Raw genomic sequence first — 21,888 nt, forward strand, 5'->3', positions numbered from 1 at the left:
CACTGAGGTACGTCATAGTTCACATGTGCGCGAATGTTCGCAGAACCGACCTTAGAGGAGTGTACTTGACTAAGATGAAGATATTATTCTGCTATCAGAGCACAGGAAGGGCGACCTTAGTATCTAAACAGGTAAGGAAAATCGTGAGACTATTAGGATGAGACTGCATCGCCTTAGAAGTCGCCGCCCATGTCGCCCATGTCATCACCACCGCCCATATCTCCTCCACCCATATCATCATCACCGTAGTTATTCTCGACGTAAGTGTCACCGCCGTCTCCTGCCATTGCTGATCCGATGAGCCCACCGGCCAGCAGACCTCCTCCGGCTCCAAGGGCCATGCCTCCCATGCCGCCGCCTCCCGGACGCCTGCCACCACCCATGCCACCTCCCATAGGCATACCGCCGCCCATGGGCCGACCGTATCCTCCTCCTCCATAGCCACCTCCGTAGCCTGCATGACCGTATGCTGGCTGGCCGTAGCCATGCTGTTGTGGTGGGTAACCGTGCGATGACGATGAATGGGATGAGCCAGTGGCCTTTCCGAGGATCTTGCCTAGCAGTCCTTTGCCCTTGCTCCCTTTGTCTTGTGTACTCGAGTCGTGATGTTGCTCTTGCGGGTACGAGCTGGTGGACTGCTGTCCATAGCCGCCGTACTGTGGTGGTTGCGACTGGCCAGGCTGCTGGTAGTAGTCGTTCGCATGTCCGCGCGTGTCGCTCGAGTGCCCGTTGGCGCGCGCTTGTTCTTCTTCTTGCAGCCTCCTGGCAAGCGCCTCATCCTCGCTCGTGTTCGCGTACGGGTTGTTGCTGCCAAAGCCTCCCTTCTCGCTGGGGTATCCGCCTACCGCGCCACTTGCTGGAGGCGCATATCCGGGGGGTGCGCCAGCGGGCGGGGCTTCGCCGGGAGGATAGACAGCCTCGGTTGGCTTGTCCCATTGCGACTGCTTTGTGTAGGTGTTGACGTAGAACCACTCGTTGTATTGTGGGTTCCAGACGGCCTTCCAGCCTTCGGGTACCTTTGGCGGGGGAGGGCCCTGTGAACTCTGTTAGCGATGCCATGCGACACCATTGTTGCGATTGCGATGCACATACTGGTGGTGGTGCGAAGTCTGCCATGATGTTTGATCGGCGTGAAAGAGGTGAGTGTCGGGTGTGTAGGAAGGTGAGTTAAGTTAAGGAGAGCTGATGTAAATCACGTATAACAGGTAATGTCGCAATGTGAGCTGCGGGGTGGTGGGCTAATAACCCAGGGCATTACGCGCGAACGGGAGCTCCAGTCGAGTGCGCGTCATCGTGGCGAACGAATAAAGCGCCACGTGCCTGCTGAGCCACATTGCGCCACGGAATCAGTAGTTCTCTTGGAGTATATGCCGTGGTTCCGTAGATAGTGCGCGACGATTTGGTCACGAATGGTGGATATTGGACGGCGTTCTGTGAGAGTGATGTCACTAGAGATCTGGAATGCGAACAGCACGACGTGAAGCGGGCTAGTCCCAAATCGGTAGCGGCGAGATGCCCAATCACCCTCACGCCATGATCACCCTTCAACGGCGAAGAACAGGAGGGCTTGCAATCTGTGAGCTCTTTTTTGTGTTCCCCACCCTCCTCCTGGCAATTCCCTGATGTGCGCCTCTGTTCAGCCACCTTTTTAGTAATCCGTCTGTTCTACCACCATACAGATGCCTGCCTCTTGGTACAGCTTGCCAAAGTCTTCCCGAACCATCTTCTCCATCTCTGGTAGAGATTCCCAGCTCATGCCTGCAGCTAATCCTCCCGTAGAACTACTGATATTGAACATCGCCGTGGAGACAAACGACGATGGCACAGCGCTCATAAAATTGAAGGTTGCTGTGTCGAGGTCCGGCAACATGTTTTGCATCTTCAGCACAGCCAGTTGCTCTATAACCATCTTGGTCTGGATACTGCTCGTCATGTAGCGGAGAGTGACGTCATTCAGGCTAGTCGGAAGCTGGTCTTTCAGGAGGGCGTGGATGGCCTCGGGCTCTGCCTCGTCGTGCGGAATGCTTAGGACATCAAAAAGAGGTATTTCCAATGTCTTAAGATTCTCGAAGTTCTTGAGGTTGCTCTTTTCAGGCTTAGTGCTAGAAGGGAAGAGCATTAACTTCTGCAGCGAGAACTTAGAATGCGCGAATGAATCCAAGAGGGCTGGTAGAGCGATATCGGATCCTGTAACTGCATCGATCTGAGCTGGACCAGGCCGGTAGGCTATGACAACCAGACGCTGACCGAGCATGATCTTACGCAGGAGGCGAGCATTTATTCCACATTCGAGAAGGACGACACATTGGAGTTTGGTCGAACAAAGCGCATTGATCGTGAATTTATGACCACCAGCGGCGACATGGTAGAAGTGTATTATCCGGAGTTCAGGCATGATATCGAGAAACTGTAAACTGTTCTTGAAGACTGGCTCTTTCAAGTTCGTGTTTGAGCCGATGATCTGTAGCACCGAAAGCTTCCGAAGTGCTGTGCTGGAACGAGACAGAAAGTGATGCCTATGTGTTGGTGCAACAAGTCAGTACATGTACAAGCAAACAGTGTAGTGGATAAACTTACCAATCAAGGAGCGGAAAGGGGCTCAATCCATCAATACGAAGGTTCTCCATGTTGGGTAGCAGAGCCAGCACCAGAACGAGCTGCGCATCCTCCACACCCCGTCCCAGAAGTCGCAGAAAGTCGCCGTCCTCCTTCAGTGTTGTGTACCATACGATACTCGCCTTCAGCGCCGATGCGGAGGGCGATGTGGGCTCCGAGACTATACCGGCCTTGACTGCGGCTCCGACGAATAACTTGAACCTCGCCGTGGCTGAATCTCGTACGCTCTTCTCCGTGCTCGTGAACGACGGGCCACTCTTCTCGGTTTGGTCGACGTCTCTAACCTCGGTCACACCCCGCCACGCAGCTCCTGTTGCGACCTCATACTCCGAACGCCATCCGCGAATGTCGACGCGCTTCACCTTAGCCGCAAGGTCGGGTCGCTCGCATACAGTCCGAAGGAAGAGATGGAAGGGCGCCTTTGCGGGAGCAGTGCGGTTGAGGTAGATCTTGTAGAGGGTGTCGATGGCGGAGACATTCGCCTTCTTTGACGTCAGGGCGAGTGCGCGAAGAGCCGATCGGGGGAGGAGGCTGGCGACCTGGTCGAGCAGCTCGGTTGGTAGTTTCAGGAAGCTGGCGGCACCGGTAGTCTGCGCGCTCGCCATGGTGGATGTGGGTGTTGATGTTGGCAGTGTCGTCATCAGGTATTTGTCTTGGTCGGGGAGGAGCGACTGCTCGCTACCCAGAACTCGTGGTAGTGTCAGGAGCTGACTCTTCGCGAGTTGACCTCAATTGCAAGCAAATAATGGATGTGTATGCGAAAGACCGAATTCGGCCAATGGGACTTGCCACGACAAACGCTCGTGTCGCAGCTATCGCGTGGTTCTGTTGCCAGGCCGACTATACGAGCGCGATGCTACGCAAGTCTATTTTCTCTTACCACGATACTGGCTCACGCTCTTGTGTTGACGATACTTCTCTTTTTTCGAGAAGATCTGATTGGATGGGTACATATGGAATTCGGAAGTTGTGAGTCGCTCGTCTGCGTCGCGTCACCGCAGTACCATGCATGGGACAAGATGGAAGAACCAGAGTATGCATCGCACTCTGAGTCAGAAGAGGGCAATATAAGATGGTCGCCGCTGCGTCTTCGTTCGATACTGGCTCAATTCACCGTTGATCTCAAAGATTCAAAGTTGGAGTTCCAACTTTCCAATGTTCCTCGCTATCCTCTTGTTTGTTGCGTCGCCCATGTCCACGTGCCCACAGAGCCGCGTTCACCTTCACTTTTGCAGAAACTTCCACCCCTGTCTCAGACCTTCTATTGTGACGCCTTTTCATTTTTTCGCTGCTGCCTACAGCGCACAGGCTCTTGGCTTGGCGCCCACACACGGCGTATATTGAGTTTCTTCCAGCCTTGTCCTCCACCTCTTTCTTCCTCCACCACCACGCAGGTAAGTGCTCGCCCCCGACTCCCGCTTGCTGACTATCCCCGTGAGGGTAGCATTCCTTCCCTGCGACCTGGATCCTCTTTAGCCTGTCAGTATCCTCCTGGTCTTTGCCCCCAGTTAACACTGCCAGCGATTTGCTTGAGCTCGTGTCTCTTGGGTACTAACGCTGGATCCGTGACTCTCTGTTGTAGGGAGGGCGTAGCCACACTGTCTTGCGCCTGCAGCTCGACAGTGCAGCTTCCCCCACTCATCCCGGTGTTGTGGACTGGCCCCAGCGGCAATGCCTCTGTATACGACGGCATGCTATGGACCGCATGAATCCAGAGCGTTGGTGGAGATACGCATACCACCGGGTGAGAAGAGAGCCACAGAAATGGTGTTGCCTTCGGGCTTCCTGACAGACCAAATGGTCCTGGCCTGATCCCCATGATGGCGGTGGCAGCTTAGCACGCCCAAATAGAAGTAAGCGGGGTTTGCCAACCATCATTTGTGCAGAGAGTTATCCCAGCCCTTGGTCCAACAGGTACCCACTGGGGTAGGCACACCCGCAATGGGTTAGTACATCACCGAGATGGAGGACGACATATACATATACATGTATCGACCGGCGACATCGACCGGCGATACCGACCAACGACACTCACCGGCAACATCGACAACCGACGCGGCTATGATCTCACAAGCTTCGGCTTGCTGAGAACTTTCTTCCAGTCATTCGGCACTCATCCAAGTGATGAGGATCGATAGGAACCTTCTTTTTTCATTGAGTCTTCGCCCTGGTGGCGTTGCTTGAGGAAGAAAACTTTGCTTTGTGATACTGGAGAGAAGTGACTTGGGTGAAATTGCAGCTTGCAGCGCATCGCACCCGCCATGATGACAAGCAGTAATAGGGAGAATAACAGGTGGGTGTTGCGCGAAGCTGAGTGTTTGATAAGAAGAGATGATGCGTAGAATGAATGGACGGTCAAGTGCTAAAACGCAGACACGAGATCATGACGGGGATATGGTAAAGACAGCTTGCGACAGCGCAATAACGACATGCTCCTGCAATGCGTCAAGTAGCGTAGGTACGAGCTGAGGTTCCTGGTCGTGTCGTTGAGAAAGTAACATCTGAATCTCCAACATTCACAACCGTTGGAGAAGACTGAGAGGCATGCTGATCGCACAAGTGAGCTGTTCGTTATGCGGACGAGGTTGGTGGTCTTTGACAGTCAAAAGCAGTAAGGAAAGATAGCGAACAGTAAGTGCGAAGTAGTGCAATTATTGGTCGATGGTGTGCGTCGAGGTAAGTCGCGTTACTGCTCCACCGTACTCACACCGATAGCTCACCTCACCCGCGCTTCTAAGAACGGCGAGGTAGAGGACGACGCCCATCCACGACCCTCCAGTGAGAGCCTCGGAGGAGCTAAGCACCGAGCCTATTTTGAGAAGAGCACCGAGCCCTCGAAGTGCCTTTGAAGCGTAGTCACGTATCCGCAATATTTCCATAATCTTACCTGTCTAGAAGCCAACACGGCGAGGCTTCCTCTAAGATGGGCCCAAGATCCACTCTCGTATATCCCAGAGCGGTATGCCGGTACCAGTCCCACTACATCATCGTGAGCTTGCGCTTGTTGATTCTTGGTGCAACATCCAGCAGACGTTTCGTGCCAAGTAGTTCTGTTGAGGCATGTGCCCTACGATCGGACTCTCTCCGGTAGTCGTCGGTGTGCTTCATGTATGGCTTCGTGAACGACGTACCGGTATGGCGAGTGCCGCGCTAAAGAATATTGCGGAGCCCCACGCGCCAGCCTCGAGCAGGTTGCATTGGAATGGAATTCCACGGCCTCGATGCGCTATCCGATCCACAATTGCATTCCTGCAGGATAAGCTGACTCGGGCTTCCATTCGATCATACCAAGCGTGGTGAGGCCGTTACAAGCTCGCCGATCTTCAGGATGTCCGCACGTCATAAGTGGCCATCGTATCAAGCATAGGAGAGCCGGCCAAGAGCAACAAACTCCATGGCATGGTGTACTTGTCAGCCTCATCCAATTGTTGGGACGCGTCCCACCGTGCCGCTCGGAGGGCGATGGACCAGAAATGGCGCCCGAGATGTTCCGGTGGCAGGCTCGCTTGTATGCATCTCAGCCATACGCCTCGGTAATGGCTACTGGAGACGGGATATCGACATCAATGTGGCATAGCGTTTAGGTGGTAAACAGCGCATTTCGGTGAGTGTGGAGATGCTTGGCAGGACTTCGGTATCTAGACTCAGCGGTCCGACAGGATTGTGTCCTGCTTGGTTTGCTTGGGCTGGATATCGGCTCCATATGTGGTCTTCGAAAGTGCGTAACACTGCGTCTTGTTAGCTATGAAGCGCGATTTTCGGGTTCTTGTCCGTGCGAGAGTCTATGCAAGACGCGTCCTAGATGGAAGCTTGATGTAATGGCCAAAACCTAACGCGTTGCTTATTGTCTGGACATCCGGAATTACGCAAGGTGCGGGGCTAGGCGTCGGCCGGGAGACTCACAGCCAGGAACAAGGAACGGCTGCGGGATATTCGGCGGGCGCGAGGCATTTTGGCAGTATTGGGAAAGTCGAGATATAAGAGTGGAGTAATCGTCCCAACTGAGTGGAGATGGAAGGTGGCTGAGTCGAGATTGCCAGGCGACTAATCGAGTGTCGCGTGACGGCAAGCCGGGAACCTGCTTGGCGCTGAACACCACCAAGGGCTTATCAGCTGGCCAATCCCCATGTCTCGGTGCCATCCACGGCCTTCGATTCCAATGCAGGGCAAACCTTCTCCAAGATGATGATCCAGGACGAAGACTACTTCATCCCGCCCAAGAGTGGCCGGTACCGCTGGTACAATGAACCCCGCCAAACCTCCATCAGGTCGATAAGAATGACTGACGACAACACTGCCATGAACGATTCGAGCCCCTTGCTGCAACTGCCTCGAGAACTGCGCGATGAGATCTGGGAGCTGGCTTTCAACTCGACGAGGCTGACGTTCGGCCTGCGATACACACCCCGCTATGGCGAGAGGTATCTCAAGCCTGCCCCACATTCCCTCGCGCTATTGCGCGTATCCCGCCAGATACACATCGAAACACGCGACATATGGCTTCAGCGTGTTACGTTCAACTTTGAGGACCCTCAGACTATGCTAAACAGGCTCTCCGAGTTACCTGAATCTACTGTGTCCAAGATCCGCCACCTTCGGTTGATCGGCTCCCCAATGATGCGTTATCTCAAAGGGTTCGACGACCTCATGTACCGTCACGAATCGATCTTCCAGCTTCTCCCTGCGCTCCGACTGGACTGCTTGACCGTGTTTGCAGTAGCCGCTGCAGCACCGGAGTATGACGCGATCACGAACTTGATCAACCGCGGGAACGGTTGGAAGGAGCTTCGCTACGTCACTCGAAGTTCGCGCATGCTCGGCTTCAGTCCCTCCAGGAGCCACGGATCTCGTGAGACCGGGGATATATGCCGTCAGCCTCAGCCTCGGTTCTGGAACAAGAGACTGTGGAACAGGGATGGAGAAGGCTCCGGATCGATTGTTCAGGTCTTCAGGTCGACGGAGGAGAATGACTGCACGTCCGTTCTTGACCCGAACAGGCGAGAGTCTTTCGAACAGAACCCAGAAGAGCATGAACTCCAGGGATTCGGCAGGGTGGACGATGAGGATTTGACAAAGGGTGCTGGCGCCCGAAAGGCGCTGCTTGTCTTGGTGAAGCGCGGCGAAAACGTGGATGTCACCCAGAAGTCGCCTGGTTACGGAAAAGAGCGGGACATGAAGGCAAGGTTTCACAAGAGGAGTTGGAGGGTGCGAAAGAAAGTCATCGTTTGGACACCACTAGATGCAGAGAAGGACGACGATGATGTTGGCAACGGTTGGGCGAGACCTCAGATCCGGCGTCCACCATACGGCTTTGACGACTATTACGATATCGACGACATATGAGAAGAAGCAGGCGCTACAAGACGGTTTCTTCGAAGGGTGCGTGAGATGACTGGCTTACTCATTCTATCATTCCACTCCATTCAACATGATCCCTCCGACGTTCACGCTTATCGAGGACTAAGTTCTGCGCCTAACAACGCATGGTACCTTGATCTCGATCTTGACGACGGCATGATCATCGAAGTGCACCTTTGGGACTCGGCCTTCCCAGGCGACACGCCTCCGAGAACGGCGAGACGAACGAACATGAATAACGTATGACTGATAACTTTAGATGTCTTGTGAGGTGGCAGCTCTTTCATATCGGAGACCGGAATGACTTGAAACGGTTTCGAGCACTGCAAGCTCGATACAGTCACGGCCGCAAAAGCAATTGGCCGCTGGCGGTCAAACCGGGTTGCGCATTTCTGATTTTGAGGTTATCGAACCCGATATCTCTTGTCCACATGGGTGCTATTGGCGTACTAACGGTAAAGGTCGTGATGATAGATATTTTGGTACATCTTCAGATTTCTTCGAGCAGGCTCAGGTAGACAGACAGCAAAACAATCATCATTCTCGTAATCGACTCAATCGCTCAACAGGGCTCAGACTTCTACGAGCGCTCTATGTGTCTGAGGTAGATACCTATCTGACCAGATCATCGTCTCCATCACCCAAGTCTTGGCAACCGTCTACTCAAACACAACCCCTAGCCACGAACTCAATGAAACACATAAAGAACACCAAAACAACCATTGCAAGACATGACGTTCAAAATCACGTTACTTCCCTTTTTGCGAGTACCGTGATACGCAACCCTGGACAGACTGTCCAACAAGGTACTACCTCACACCAACCAACCCATGCAGAACTTCTGAACCTCGCCAATCCGCGCCACACACAAAATCGAAATTACCTGCCTAGAATTTCTGCAGCTCTTTCGCAAGAACCTCACCTTATCGATCGAACGAAACCGCCAACATGTCGCACGAATCAGTCTGGTACTCACGCCCGCGCAAGTACGGCAAGGCTTCTATCGGCTGGTATGTCCCCGACGAAATTTGAATGGGAAAAAGAGGTTTGAAAGAATATGGACTGTGCTGTACTAATACTAAGACAGCGTTGTTACCGGCGACAAGAAGAAGGCTGGTATCATTCGCAAGTACGGAATCAACATGAGTCGTCAGGCTTTCCGTGAGAAGGCGCAGGACATTGGGTTCGTCAAGGTATGTGATTAGATGCGGAGCGTGGTGTTTCGCAGCAAAACAAGGAACAGAGAAAGAAGGGACAGGAACGATGAGATGGAGGCTAACTAGGAGACAGTATCGCTAAGCGCAGCCGCGATGACCGCGGAACTGTGATGGGAGAGTGTCAAATGAATGATACATGAGAGTACTACATCTAGGCACCAAGACCTCGATCACGCGGGTGGAAATGGAAGACCGAAGGAAGAGATTATGCATTGGTTTCCTAGTATGTAGCTACCATGCTACTACACTGTTCCCATTTTCCCCAATGAGCGAAACCGATAGCTCATTCCATATACCTCTTTGCGCCCAATCGTGCATGCCATCAATCAGACCTTGCGCCCTAGCCATCAAATACATCACGAGTCTAGAACTCAGCGATATGATACTGCTCCAACGCCTCCTCAATCTCCTCCATAGGCTCACACACGAGATACGGCCCCTGCGGGTTCATCACCTCAACCCCGCTTCCATACCCCCCCTCCACAACCTTCACCGCACTAACCACACCCTTCTCACCCCCCTTCAACTCGCCCACTGACTTGATCGCCCCAAACCTGCCATACACCCCACTATTCTCCTCATACATCTTGTAATACGGGAACCCATGCGTCGCATAAAACTCATGCGAAAGAGGTCGGGTAAGCGGCTTCCGCCCCGTAACAGTTTCGTACAGGGCGGCATTCAGGATCTGCGCGTTGAACACGGTGGTTTTGGCAACGTCCCAGTTGGGGCGGAGGGTGTCGCGGTGGATGACTTGGTGGATGAGGCCGCCGGCTGCGAGATTCATCTGCGCGGTTGTGGGGTCTGGGGGGCCGGCGCCGCGCAGGCGGAGGACCATGTGGATGGTGGATTCCTTGTAGATGCGGTAGTCGTCGAAGTCGCGGGAGTCTGGTGTGAGGGTTAGTGTGATTGGACGTAAGTGTGGTGAGTGGGGTGGCTGGCTGGCTTACCTTCGAGCTGCTTCCCAGCGTAGATCAAACGCATGTCTTGCGTGGGTATACCGGTAACTTCGCGGATACGCAGCTTGAAGTTGCTGATGGGCTCCAGATGGGTAACGTCAAACGTCTTGGTCGTACCGTTGAGCTGCTTGAGGAAGATCTGCATGGGCTCACCGGGAAAGGCTCGTGGACCGGGCAGTTTGTAAGGCGTGATTTCGATCTGGATACCGGCTGTAGCTTCCTGGCCTGTGATTTGCGCTTCAACTGAAGCCCCGCTGTTGCTGGGCATAGCGACAAACTGCCGGACTGTGCCATCCCCGTGGGCGATTCCATCGATCCACTTCTGTTGTGGGACGACGATGTAGTCTTGTAGGGGAGATACGGGTTTGGCGTCTGCAGGAGCCTTTCCTAGTCGGATTTGTCGGCGGAACTGGTTGGCTACGGTCTCGATGGCGGGCTCGGCAGAGATGACGTTCACGCCGCCGACGTAGATCTTGATCTTGTAGGGATGCATTTGCTCTTGGACAGGGCTGAAGTTGATCCACATCGCCTCGGATTCTGCACGCTTGTCAGTTGGACGTTCGAGTTTCTCATCAGTCTTGACGATACCTACGGTACATGGGGAAGAAAACGCCACTCTTTACGATCATCGCCTTGGGCAGTTTGGCGCTGTGCCGTGACACCGCTTCGAGTGGGAAGGCGCCGAGGTTAGGGGGAAGGTAGTTCGACTCGGAGATATCTGGCACACGGACTGTGCGTCGGAAGGAGATCTTGAGGTCGTCATTTACCGTAATGGTATCATTTTTCAGCGTACACGACATTCCGGACTCGAGTTTAGACATGGCTGCGGTTGTCCAGCTAAACAGGTTAGCAGTGTGAGCTGAGTAGATCTGCGCGCACAAAACTTACAGTCTTATGTGAGTGTGAGGGTGAGAGCGGGCCGGATAGTAAAATAAGTGATGATCAAGGTAAGTGTAGCAGAGACCCAAGGTACGGAGTCAGGAGCGCCGAGGTCGCCCTGAATTACGGAATTGAGGGTCTATTTCGTTATTAAATTCGATAAAGTTAGGTTCGGTTCGTCGCTTGTGCGATAGCATTACCAGGTTCCCCATTCGACTGTCCCATTACATATTCTTGTGCTCAGTGGCTAACCGAAGTAGGGCTCATACCAGACCCTTCCGGCTCTCCTCAACCACCTGCAAACTCCTTTGACAGTCCCCACAGTACCCTTTGACCCAATCCTCTACCTGCTTCTCTTTGCCCTTCTTCGCTGCGCTTTCTAGGAGCTTTCCAACCTTGCTACATTTATGTGTCTCATCCAGCAGCCAGTTCTCGTATTCCGCTTCCACCACTTCCTTCTCAATGCGATTGACTACGCGTAAAGCAACGAGTAAATCATGACGATGCGAGCCAAGGCTCTGTCGCGTGCGGTGGAGGCGCTGTGTGCTATGCGTAGAGGGTTTGAAGAAAGACTGGGTGGAGACGGTAGATGAGGGATCGTGGAGGAGGGTTGTGAACGTCTGGTGGCTGTATACAGTTAGCTGAGTTGGCATCTCTAGGTGAAGAAGCATACCATTTGTTATCAGTGCTCGCCGCGACTGGCACTGAAAGCTCAAGATTGGTGTTGTTCCGGTTCAAGAACGACTCCTCGATATCGCGAATGTAGATCGAGCGGGTCATCGTAGTTGATGGCTTGACACCCAATCGCGACATGTAATTAGCGGCATTTCGCTCGTGCCACCAGCTCCAACTGTCCCTGGAAGTATAGAAGAAGTTGGCTCCACCGCTGACTAGCAAAAGGCCAAAGAGCAATGAGTGTGCTGAGATAACTTTGCCAAGACCGGCTACGATCGCCAATATCCAGCTCATGACTGTTGACACCACACTTATAATGATGTTCCCTATGTATTGCGCGACAAAAGATGCGGTCGTCTGCGGGCGTAATTTGAACTTCCGAGGTCGGTTCGGCGGTGGTATGTCCTGCGCGTCGAGCTGTACAGCTTGTGTTTGGGCGCCGATCTGGCCAAAGATACTTGTGACCTTGTTCGTGCTTCTGTTGTGGCCGAGCCTGGCGACTTGATCATTGACGACATCAACAAGATCTTGCGCCTCAAGCTCCAGGTCTTGCAGGGCTTGGCGTTCGATGAGTTTCCTCGCAAAACGTGGGTTGCGCTTCCAGTCCACCTTTGTGTGGATAGCAAGCTTACATCGTGCTTTTGAGACATGTGTGATGACTGTTTTGCTAAGAAGTACGAATCGATCGTGGCCTGGCAGGTACCAGGGTGTCTTGCGATCTGAGACCACGTAACAAAGATGGTCGTTGAGGACTTCGATGACCTGGTAGTCGTTTATGACAACAGCTCCGTTCTTACCAGGCTGTGCAATTTCGTACTCGAAATCTCGTCGTTGAAGGTTTTTTTCGCTCGTGATCCACGGCCCTTGGACGATGCGGGACGCTCTCCGTTCCCGATATAGTAGCTGGAACACCGCACTCTTGTCACCGAAGAGTATATGAAATAGGCCTTTTGCGCTGATATCGTACTCCTTCTCCACGGCAACTTGCGTCATGCCAGCTGGAGCAAAGACTACAGCTTGCGACGGTAGTTTGAACTTGGTTGCGTTCTTTGCGGCACTTGCGCCGGATGGTCCAAACAGATTACCATCAATGCGCAGGCTGGTCTTGATGTTCTTCCCGCCATAGCCTGTATCAACAGGCGTGTCTGGAGAGATTTCCTCCCAACCCTCCTCACCAGGGGCATTGAGGCTTTCATCCGTCTCCATCCTGATCATTCTCTTCATCGTTTCTTCGAGGTTGTGCTCTCCAGAGGCAGTATTGCGTACGAGGAAATTCAGTCGACGCAAGAGCAATTTCAGAGGCTCGAGGAACGTCTTCACAGTGAGCCTAGTAGCGCCATCCTCCCTTGCGCCTGACTTGAAATGGAGGAAAAGAAAGTCGCAGTCCTTGCCGGGAGCAGCAGTGACTTCATCGATAGAAGACATGCTTATTCCCGTGATAAGTACAAGACCCAGGTGATTGCTGTAGAAGTATATGTTCTTAGTTGTGACGTACACGCGCCCGGGGAACTCTTGTTGATCTGTCGGATTCCATACGGCTCGGAACACCAGCACGACTTTCTCCGAGCGTGGCACTGTAGGGAACAGTATCCGGAACTGAGCGTCTTGCATCCGGAGAGCGAGAGGGTAGTAATTTGGGAAGTCGACCTCGTCATGGTTGGTCTTGGTGAGTATCGGAATGGGTCCGCCCATACTGCTCGACTTGCGATGAACAGCACCAGTAGGAACAGGAGGTGTTCCATTCTTCTCATCGCTGGGTCCAAGGACAGGAGATGGGTTTATAGGACTCGGAGGTCCAGATTGACTGCGGTCGCGCGTGTTGGTCTCATCTTCGCGCCCAAGGACGTTGACATATCCCCAGTTGACCGAGCCCCAGAGGTTAGCCATGAGCCCACCAGGCATGTTACCTGAGCGACCTGTCCCGAGACCTCGCTCTCCGCTTACAGCGACAGCGGCTTTGCTAAGGTTGGTGGGAGCCGGCGGGCTCGCAAGGGTGGAAGGCGCAAGACTGGTATATGGAAGTGTCTGGCCCATGACAAGCCGAGTATCAGGGAGGCCAGGTGCAGGCGCGGCGATCTGTCCGACCTGTACAATGTTATGACTAGCTGAAGCAAGACTAGCGGAGATAAGACTAGCAATGCCACCGCTGGCGGAAGAGGGGTTGCTTCCACTCAGCTGAGGGCTTACTGTTGATTTCCTTGTCAAGTCGAGCTTCTCCATGATTCTGGCAGTGTGATCACGGCGGCTGCTATCGCCTTCAGTTGTTGTGCCACGTCGAGCCGACACATCGAAGCTACCGCGTGTCGCATTGCTATCAGCACCAGGAACGCCGAGCGATTCGGTACGGTCCATGCTGACGGTGTCTTCACCAGGCTGGCCGGCTTGTCCCTCGGAGGTCTTTGCAGCGAACTCAGGGGCCACAGGAGGGCTTATAGAGAAGGCGGCATCGACAGAAGCAGCTCCCGACAGGTCCTTGGATGTATCTTCCAGTGCCTTGCGCTTGGCGACCTCAAAGGAAGAGATCCACTCCGTGATGTCGTTCTGCGTCTCGGCCTGGAGAAGGATAGTAGTGTCCTTCGTCTTTACTTCGAAACAGAAGCGTCGCTCTTCAGCAAAGGCTGGTCGAATACCGCAGAGCAGGACACCGATCTTCTCTGATTCTTCCACGGCGCCGGACCGCGTGCCCTGTGTCAGCCAGCCGAAGATGCCGTTCTTGACGAAGAACCAGCGCCTGACCCAGTAGGTCCTGGCCGGCTTACCGGTGATTGTGCGCTGGAACAGCCAGCCCTGCTTTTCCGCCTTGTCGCTGCCAAACTCAGGCTTCGCCGGGGATTGTAGGTTCGCGGACGAAGGCGCGGCGCCAAGGTATGGAACGGTCGAAGCGGCGTAGGTGTCCAGCTCTCGCGATGGTCTTGCGCTGACTTCGGCGGCGCCCTCGATCTGCTGGCGTGCTAGATGGAGCTCCCTCTTGAAGACGCGCTCGCCGTTCTCCATCTCCTTGCTCCAGCCCCGCACGCGCTCGACGTCGGAGGTCCACATGTTGAAGCCCTTGTTGGACGCATCTGTTGCCGCCTTCATGTCGCGCCACTGCTCGTTGACCACCTTGACGAGTATCTTGTCCAGTGTCAGGCGCACTTGGGGTGCCAAGACGCAGAAGTTCATGCTGGCCTGGAGGTATGCCCGTCGCGCCTCGTGCAATTGGAAGGCGTCTTCTCTAAGCGAGGACGCCTCCTTTGTCTTGATCTGGCCCGCGTACCGCGCAATGGCTCCATCAAAGGTACGCTGTGTCGAGTCGAGGTTCTTGCGCGCCTCCTTCAGCATGCGCAGGTCGTTGGACACAAAGGCCCGCATGGGTTCGCACATGGTCGCCTCGGCCCTCTTCATGCTGCGCAGCGTGCCGTTCCAGAACTCGCGGGCGCCCTCGCCGAACCGCTTCAGGGCCAGGACGGTGTAGTCGTGGTCGACGACGGCTTCGGAGAGCTGCAGCGGCGGGTGCGAGGTCTGTATGTACGTGTCCACGAGCCCCTGCATCTTGTTGCACTCTGCGGCGAGCGTCGAGGTTGCGCTGATGAAGGAGTGAAGCCATCGCTCTATCAGTTCGATCTGGTCGCCGTAGTGGACGGCAGTCGCGCGGAAGGTGGGCGAGTCGAGGGCGGCTTCTTTGATGACGACGGGTCTGTATGCAATTGTCAGCATGCCCGTGTACTCGGTCACATCGTCTCGGCCTACATCAGATCCAGCGGCCGTGACACGGGCTCTATGCTGAGCTGCGGCGGCTTCTCCTCCGCCATGCTGCCGACTCTTGCGGACAGACGCTATAGGAATGGGTATCTTAGAAGCAAGCAGAAAGAGACAAGACAGGCAGGCTATTATACATGTTCGGCGGCGTGGGTGGGCGTGTCGCGTGGTGCACCTCCTCGCCCATGCACCGCTCGATTGGTGTTGCGGCGGGTCCATCGTCACCGCCGCGGCGAACGTCAGTTCACGCGCTAGCGCCTACTCCACCAAAATTTTGTGAAGGCCCGGCGCGAGACGCTCCTGCACAACCTCGACATCCACAACATCCACCATGGCAGGCACCAAGGAGAAGAAGCGCAGCAGCGGCGTCAAGCGCGATCTGAACGCCGCCAACGAGCCCCCCGCGAAAAAGGCCAAGTTGCTCGACAACACCGACGATGAAGGCTCTGACAGCGACGGCGGCGGAGTCTCGCTCAAGGTCAACGAGGAATACGCCCGCAAGTTCGAGCACAACAAGAAGCGCGCCGAGCAGTTCCGATGTAGGCTTAGTCAGGGCATAGTCACCTTCAGTGCTAACTTTGTGCAGTAGAGGAAAAGTACGGCAAGGACAAGGCGTTCCAAAACGGCGGCGACGAGTCGGAAGACTCCGAAGAGGGCGTGGAGGAAGACGATGCAGCCGAGCTACTCGACGAAGATCTCGACGAACAGGTCAATGCCACCCTCCAGGCTCTACGCGCAAAGGACCCTCGCATCTACAACAAGGAAGTCAAGTTCTACCGCGAACTCGAAGAGGGCGAAAATGGCACAGACGAGAAGAAGAAGGAGCCATCCATGACACTGCGCGACTACCACACCAAGAATTTGCTCGAGGGAAAGTACACGGGCGAAGACGATGACGAGGATGCGCCGCCGAAGACATATGCGCAGGAACAGGAAGACGCTAGGCAGGATCTCGTCAAGGCGCTCAAGGATGCCGATGAGGAGGAAGACGACGACTTCATCGTTGCAAAGGAGAAGCCTCAGAAGTCCAAGAGCGACAAACCCAAGATTACCGCCGAGGACGTTGAGAAGGCCGACCAGGACCCCGAGACTTTCCTGTCCAACTTCATGGCATCTCGCGCCTGGGTGCCCACACAATCTGCTCGCTTCCAGCCCCTCCTGTCCGATGACGAAGACGAAGACGCCGCGGCAGACGAGTGGGAAAACTCGTACAACCTATACTTTGAGGATACAACGGGTGCGAACGAGAAGATCATGACATATGCGCGTGATGCTGTCGCAAGCACTACGGTCCGCCGAGACGACAAGAGCGGCCGACGCAAGGCCCGTGAACAGGCGAGACAGAAGAGAGAAGCCGAGAGACGAGAGAAGGAGCAGGAGCTTGCACGTCTCCGAAAGCTCAAGGTGGAAGACATGGAGAGCAAGGTCAAGCAGATCCGCAAGATCGGAGGTCTGAGCGGCAGAGACTTCAACATTGACGAGTGGAAGGAGGTGTTGGAAGCCGACTGGTCAGATGAGCAATGGGACGCCGAAATGCAGAAGCGCTTCGGTGATGCCTACTACGGAGACACTGTCGAGGATGAGGAAGAAGGCGGCAAGAAGAGCAAGAAGCCTAAGAAGCCAAAGTTCGACGATGATATCGATATCAAGGATCTCGTGCCTGACTTCAAGGACGACTCCGAAGAAGAGCGACCCGACCTCTCATCCGACGAGGAAATGCCCGACGCTGAAGCAGAGGACGATGACGAAGAAGTTGGTGCATCCTCCAAGAAGTCCTCCAAGCAGCGCAAACAAGAACGCGCCGAAGCCAAATCCACCGCACGTCGCGATCGCCGCCTCATAGAAAACCTCGTCAACCAGAACCTCGAATACGAAGCCGCTCTCGCTGCCAAGCCCTCCAAAGCCGCCTCCCGCTTCCGCTACCGCGAGACATCTCCCACAAGCTTCGGTCTGACTGCGCGCGATATTTTGCTTGCGGACGACAAAGCCCTGAACGACTTCGCGGGCCTGAAGAAACTGGCCGCGTTCAGAGATCCCATCAAGAAGAAGAAGGACAAGAAGTTCCTCAGCAAGAAGGCTCGCATCAGGCAGTGGAGGCAAGACACTTTTGGCAACCCTGACGGACCAAAGGGTGGATTCGAGACTCTGCTTGGCGAAGAAGAGGTTGCGGCACCTAGGCGCGACAATCGTAACGACAGTAATAACGACAGCAACATTGTCGAAGGCGAGAAGAAAAAGAAGAAGAGGAGTCGCAAGAGGAAGGCTACTGCCGTCGAAGCGTGATCAGTTCTCTAGTTTACTTGTATACCACCGTTCTGCGGAATTGATACCTTTTGAGTCGTTTATTCAGCCATGTCTTCACATCTACCTCTTTACTACTCTGATCGACCACCTGTGATTCTCTAGAACTGTTCCACCACACCACACCTACAACAACCCTCCAACACCCCCTGATTACAAACTCACGATCCCTTCATGCAGCCAGCCAGCCAGCATCACCCATCCCTTCGCCACCACAAGTCGCGTCACAGCACATCACCAGCATCTATACGGTGAAAAGCAACAAAGATAAAACCGACCAAGCGGATGTAGACCCTAGATAAGAATGCGGAAGCGGGATCCAGAACGATCAACGCAAGGGAGCGGGCCGTCAGGGGAATGCAAAAATAACTACCATGCTACACATAACGACAACGCCAACAGCTAAAAACAACTCTCGCGGGTCGCAGACCGACGCGGCAGTTTTGACCGCGAAAAGAAAAGGAGATATCGTGAACGTGGGGTCTGGGTAGATGGCATAGACGTCGTTTTTTTCTTTTGGAGGATCCAAGAAACAAAGGGGTGGGTCAGACGAGTGAGGCTGTGCTTTTCCTTTCCCCCCTTCACCTTGGTATATCTTTCTCGGAACAGCTTGGAGCCAGGGTTCTGTGTAGCTTTTTTCTATTTTATCTTTGCGGTTCACCGTTTCGGGGTGCCGGTGCGTTTTCGGGTAGAACGTGAGTAATGGTAGTGTTGGGGTACGGTATCCAGTCAACTAGTCAATGGCATGTCAGTTCGGCGGTATACTACATGTCATGTTGCAATTCAATAACGTGGAATGGGGTGGTGATTTATTGATGAGCTATTACTTTCGCCCAGCAGGCATACGCCGGTCCATCTACTACCCAGAAACCAGCAGGTCCAGCTCCTACGCGTGCCGCATGCGGAAGGTATCATGTTATCGTCATGGTAAGCAGTGGGACTAGTCGGAATGTTCCTTTCCGTATTCCCAAGTAACTGCACTGAGCCGTGTGATGGGAGTGGACTCGAGATAGTATTCGTCCAATTTCGGGATGGTTGTCGTGCGATTGTAACGGTGATATCAGCCGGAGAAGGGTCGACATCGGGTATGGTAAGGTCGCACAGTGATCGCACAGAACTCGAGGTCCCTCTACTGGTCGTCGGCATCGTCGGGTTGGTCAAACAGGAAGTTCGCGGCCAGCTCCTCGTTCTTGTCGCATGCAAAGTATGCTTGGATAACGAGATCGCGCTCGAACCCAAGGCGACACAGGCGCTCGATAGCCTCGCGCTCCTCCTCAGTTACAGAGATGGCCTGAGCACCGGGTGGCAGCGGCGCGTCCTCGTCTGCGTCCTCGGCCAGGAGCTGCAGGAACTGCTCTGGATTGTTTGCGATCATCTGCGCCAATTGAGGGTTACCCGCGCCGACCTGTTGTAGGATGGGCTCAAGCATTTGTGGCTGCTGCTGTACAACCTGTCGTAGCTGCTGGAACTGTGGGTTGTTGCGCAGGAACTCGAGAGAATTGGCGTTGAGCGCACCGGCCGCAGCACCGCCGCCAGTACCACCGGAGCGGGCACCGCCAGCACCTCCACGATTTTGAGCAGCCTGGGCAGCGGCCTCGAAGAGGTTCATCGGCTCGTCACCCCCGGATGGTGCGTTTCCGGCAGGCGCAGGTGTCGCACCTGTGTCGCCGCCAGCAGCGGGCGTGGGAGAGGTCGGGGCACGGGCTTGTGCTTGTTGCTGTTGCTCTTGGAGCGCGCTCTCCGGAATACCCTAGAATGATGTCAGCACGTGTGTCGGGGCCAGAATGGTCACTTGTCCTACCGTCAGAAGATATTCAACCGCGCGGTCGGGGTTGAAGTAGGCGGCGCGCATGGCCCGGTCAATATCAGCGCGTGCGAAACCCATGCTCTCCATGTTGGCAATAGCGGCCTCGCGCTCTCCACCCATAGTCAGAGCCGAGGGGTCATTGAAGCGCTCGCCTGATGCCTGGGCTGGCGCAGGAGAAGGTGTAGCGGGGGCGTTTTGTGTGTTGGATGAAGGTGCGGGCGCGGCAGGAGCTGCGGGCGTCTGGGCTGCTGCGGGAGCGGGCGTTGAGGGCGCTGCTTTACTTGACGATGCGGCGGCGGCCTTTGGCTTGGAGACCATGCAGACGATGAAGCCCTTCTCCTCGATGTTGTACGACTCGACTGTGTTGGCATCTTGCAGGATCTTGCCTATTGTCTTGTGTCAGCGACTGTGCTGAGCAGCCATGTCACCTCAGCAGCTTACCGGAGTAGATGAGCTTCTGCTGGGGAACTTCCCAGCCCTTCTCGGCCTGGATCTTGGACTTGAGGGTGCCAATCTAGTGTGTCTGTCAGCAGGGCGGTCGCGATAATTTTCTGGATGTGGCGGGTCTGCGCACCGTTTCCGAAGGCTCGGCCTCGATGACGAACTTGTTTTGCTTGAGGTCCTGCAGAGGTTAGCAGACTGTAGTGTGTTGAACGAGGCAGTCGGTGTCTACCTTGAATGTGATCTTCATCTTGGCGGTTGCTGGGTGCGTGGTTGAAGATGGAGCTGGGTGGGCGGGGTGTCGGAGTCGGTGTTGGAGGTGAGGTAGTGGGGATGATGAGGCAGTTCTTGGCGGGGTTTAGTAGTACCGCGTAGTGAGAAGGAAGGTAAAAGTAGAAGCAGGAGCAATGTGAATTCGATTGCAGCCTTTATTCTCACAAAGCGAGCGTCGTTTGCTCAGAAGGTCGTGGAAACACGGTGCACTAGGTTAGGCTGTCGTCAACCACAGTCAACTGGTACACATTACCACTTGACACTGCCACTCACACTGACACTGGAGCTGTACGCCACAGCTCTGCCAAACCGACGCCACATGTGGCGCACCTCCAGGCTTCACTGTCCAGGCGCCTCCTGCATCGTTGATCGTGAATCCTGATCGCTAATCCTGGGCGCAAAAGAGACCCCTAGACCTATTCCTCGGTATTGATGTACCCACCACACATACCAGGTGTTACTGGCCGCGAGAGTTTACTTTTTACGCGGCTGCTGACATCCAGCTCAGGGCTCGAATATCGGTTGCAGGGCCCCAACGGCCAGAACACGGCCAGTGACGCAACAGCAGATCGCCCAGCCGCAGCTTCATCTCCTCCCCGGCTAGTGTGCTGACATCGCATCGACACACGGCACGCTTCCACATGCCGCGCATCGCCAACTCCAAAATCTTGACAAGGTTGCAGGTGCTGTCATCGTCGTCGCCCAGCCGGTTGCTGCTCATCGCTCGGCCCTTTGTTTCAATCCCCGCCCTAGAACCGCCATGAGTCGCTGGCCATGAGGCGACGAGACCGTTTCACCGCCTTGCCAAACTCTGGCTAGGACACGCCGACTGTGTGACTGTCGCCTATTGATATGCTGTGCTCTCCGCACTGCACGAGGGCACTATCGTCGGTCGCACCTCCGTAATGCCTCGCCAGCGCTTACCAGCCGTGGCAGATCGAGCGAGTATCCACAGCTCATCAGGCGTGGAAATTGTCCGATCGCGTTCTCTCCAGGTTGTTTGTTGTGTCTGCCGAACGCATAGTCAAAACAACGCGTCAGGAAATGAAGGGCTAAACTTACCGCAGCTCCACACCATAAACTTTGACAGGTAGGCCCTTGAGCTGTTTCCGGCTCTCGACGCCTGACCCGGTCTCGCTCGCGATTGGCCGCTTTGGCTCGTGTTTCGAAAAGACAAACTGTTTTCCTTCTTTTGCATCAGATTCCAGCGCATCCGGCCTACTGCCACCACGCTGAATCGTAGGCTTGCCATCATACTCTCAGCTCTGCGGCCGTGCTACTGCATTCTGCTGTGCCAATGTCGCATCGCCATGCCCTTAGGACTCGGTACCCATGCGCTGAGGTCGTGCAGCGCCATGCTCGAATGATGCTTGCGTGCATCCCAGCAGACTAGTAGGGGTTTCCCCGTTTGTCCTACGCGTATTGCAGGCCAGTCCACGAAACAATGGGCACACATCAGCCTTCTCGACTTCACCCAAATTTATTATTACTACTCGTCCCTCCCCACATGCTCTCCCGTCTTCACGCCGCTGTCCAGTCCCTTTTTCGTCACTCCCTCGCTCGTCATCCACTCGTCACTCATCGTCGAACAACGCTCGCTTCACAAAACCCATCGTATTCCTTA

At 54.8% G+C, this 21,888-nt stretch overlaps 7 protein-coding genes across 7 annotated transcripts; 3 read left to right on the plus strand and 4 right to left on the minus strand.

Annotated features, from left to right (window-relative positions):
* Positions 1–173: 173 nt before the first annotated feature.
* On the minus strand, positions 174–1,116 carry J4E85_009448 (uncharacterized protein; the record flags this gene model as incomplete). The annotated part of the gene is made up of 2 exons (XM_051473672.1): positions 174–1,034; positions 1,093–1,116. 2 exons carry the CDS (start codon positions 1,114–1,116, stop codon positions 174–176), a joined length of 885 nt encoding a protein of 294 aa, XP_051322457.1.
* A 532-nt stretch (positions 1,117–1,648) lies between these two features.
* Positions 1,649–3,221, minus strand: J4E85_009449 (uncharacterized protein; the record flags this gene model as incomplete). Its single annotated transcript, XM_051473673.1, has 2 exons — positions 1,649–2,492; positions 2,578–3,221. The coding sequence occupies 2 exons, from the start codon at positions 3,219–3,221 to the stop codon at positions 1,649–1,651; spliced, it is 1,488 nt and encodes a 495-aa protein (XP_051322458.1).
* A 3,577-nt stretch (positions 3,222–6,798) lies between these two features.
* On the plus strand, positions 6,799–7,959 carry J4E85_009450 (uncharacterized protein; the record flags this gene model as incomplete). Its single annotated transcript, XM_051473674.1, has 1 exon — positions 6,799–7,959. The coding sequence occupies one exon, from the start codon at positions 6,799–6,801 to the stop codon at positions 7,957–7,959; it is 1,161 nt and encodes a 386-aa protein (XP_051322459.1).
* Positions 7,960–8,922: 963 nt separating this feature from the next.
* On the plus strand, positions 8,923–9,179 carry RPS29 (40S ribosomal protein S29; the record flags this gene model as incomplete). Its single annotated transcript, XM_051473675.1, has 2 exons — positions 8,923–8,984; positions 9,062–9,179. 2 exons carry the CDS (start codon positions 8,923–8,925, stop codon positions 9,177–9,179), a joined length of 180 nt encoding a protein of 59 aa, XP_051322460.1.
* A 2,113-nt stretch (positions 9,180–11,292) lies between these two features.
* J4E85_009452 (uncharacterized protein) lies at positions 11,293–15,495 on the minus strand (the record flags this gene model as incomplete). Its single annotated transcript, XM_051473676.1, has 3 exons — positions 11,293–11,656; positions 11,703–15,380; positions 15,434–15,495. 3 exons carry the CDS (start codon positions 15,493–15,495, stop codon positions 11,293–11,295), a joined length of 4,104 nt encoding a protein of 1,367 aa, XP_051322461.1.
* Positions 15,496–15,773: 278 nt separating this feature from the next.
* Positions 15,774–17,725, plus strand: J4E85_009453 (uncharacterized protein; the record flags this gene model as incomplete). Its single annotated transcript, XM_051473677.1, has 2 exons — positions 15,774–15,981; positions 16,029–17,725. 2 exons carry the CDS (start codon positions 15,774–15,776, stop codon positions 17,723–17,725), a joined length of 1,905 nt encoding a protein of 634 aa, XP_051322462.1.
* Positions 17,726–18,872: 1,147 nt separating this feature from the next.
* Positions 18,873–20,241, minus strand: J4E85_009454 (uncharacterized protein; the record flags this gene model as incomplete). Its single annotated transcript, XM_051473678.1, has 5 exons — positions 18,873–19,493; positions 19,545–19,936; positions 19,992–20,064; positions 20,125–20,172; positions 20,224–20,241. 5 exons carry the CDS (start codon positions 20,239–20,241, stop codon positions 18,873–18,875), a joined length of 1,152 nt encoding a protein of 383 aa, XP_051322463.1.
* Between the last annotated feature and the right edge of the window lie 1,647 nt (positions 20,242–21,888).

Source organism: Alternaria conjuncta, assembly GCF_024043145.1.
Source record: "Alternaria conjuncta strain BMP 0040 chromosome Unknown scaffold_17, whole genome shotgun sequence".
NCBI classification, from domain to species: Eukaryota; Fungi; Ascomycota; class Dothideomycetes; order Pleosporales; family Pleosporaceae; genus Alternaria; species Alternaria conjuncta.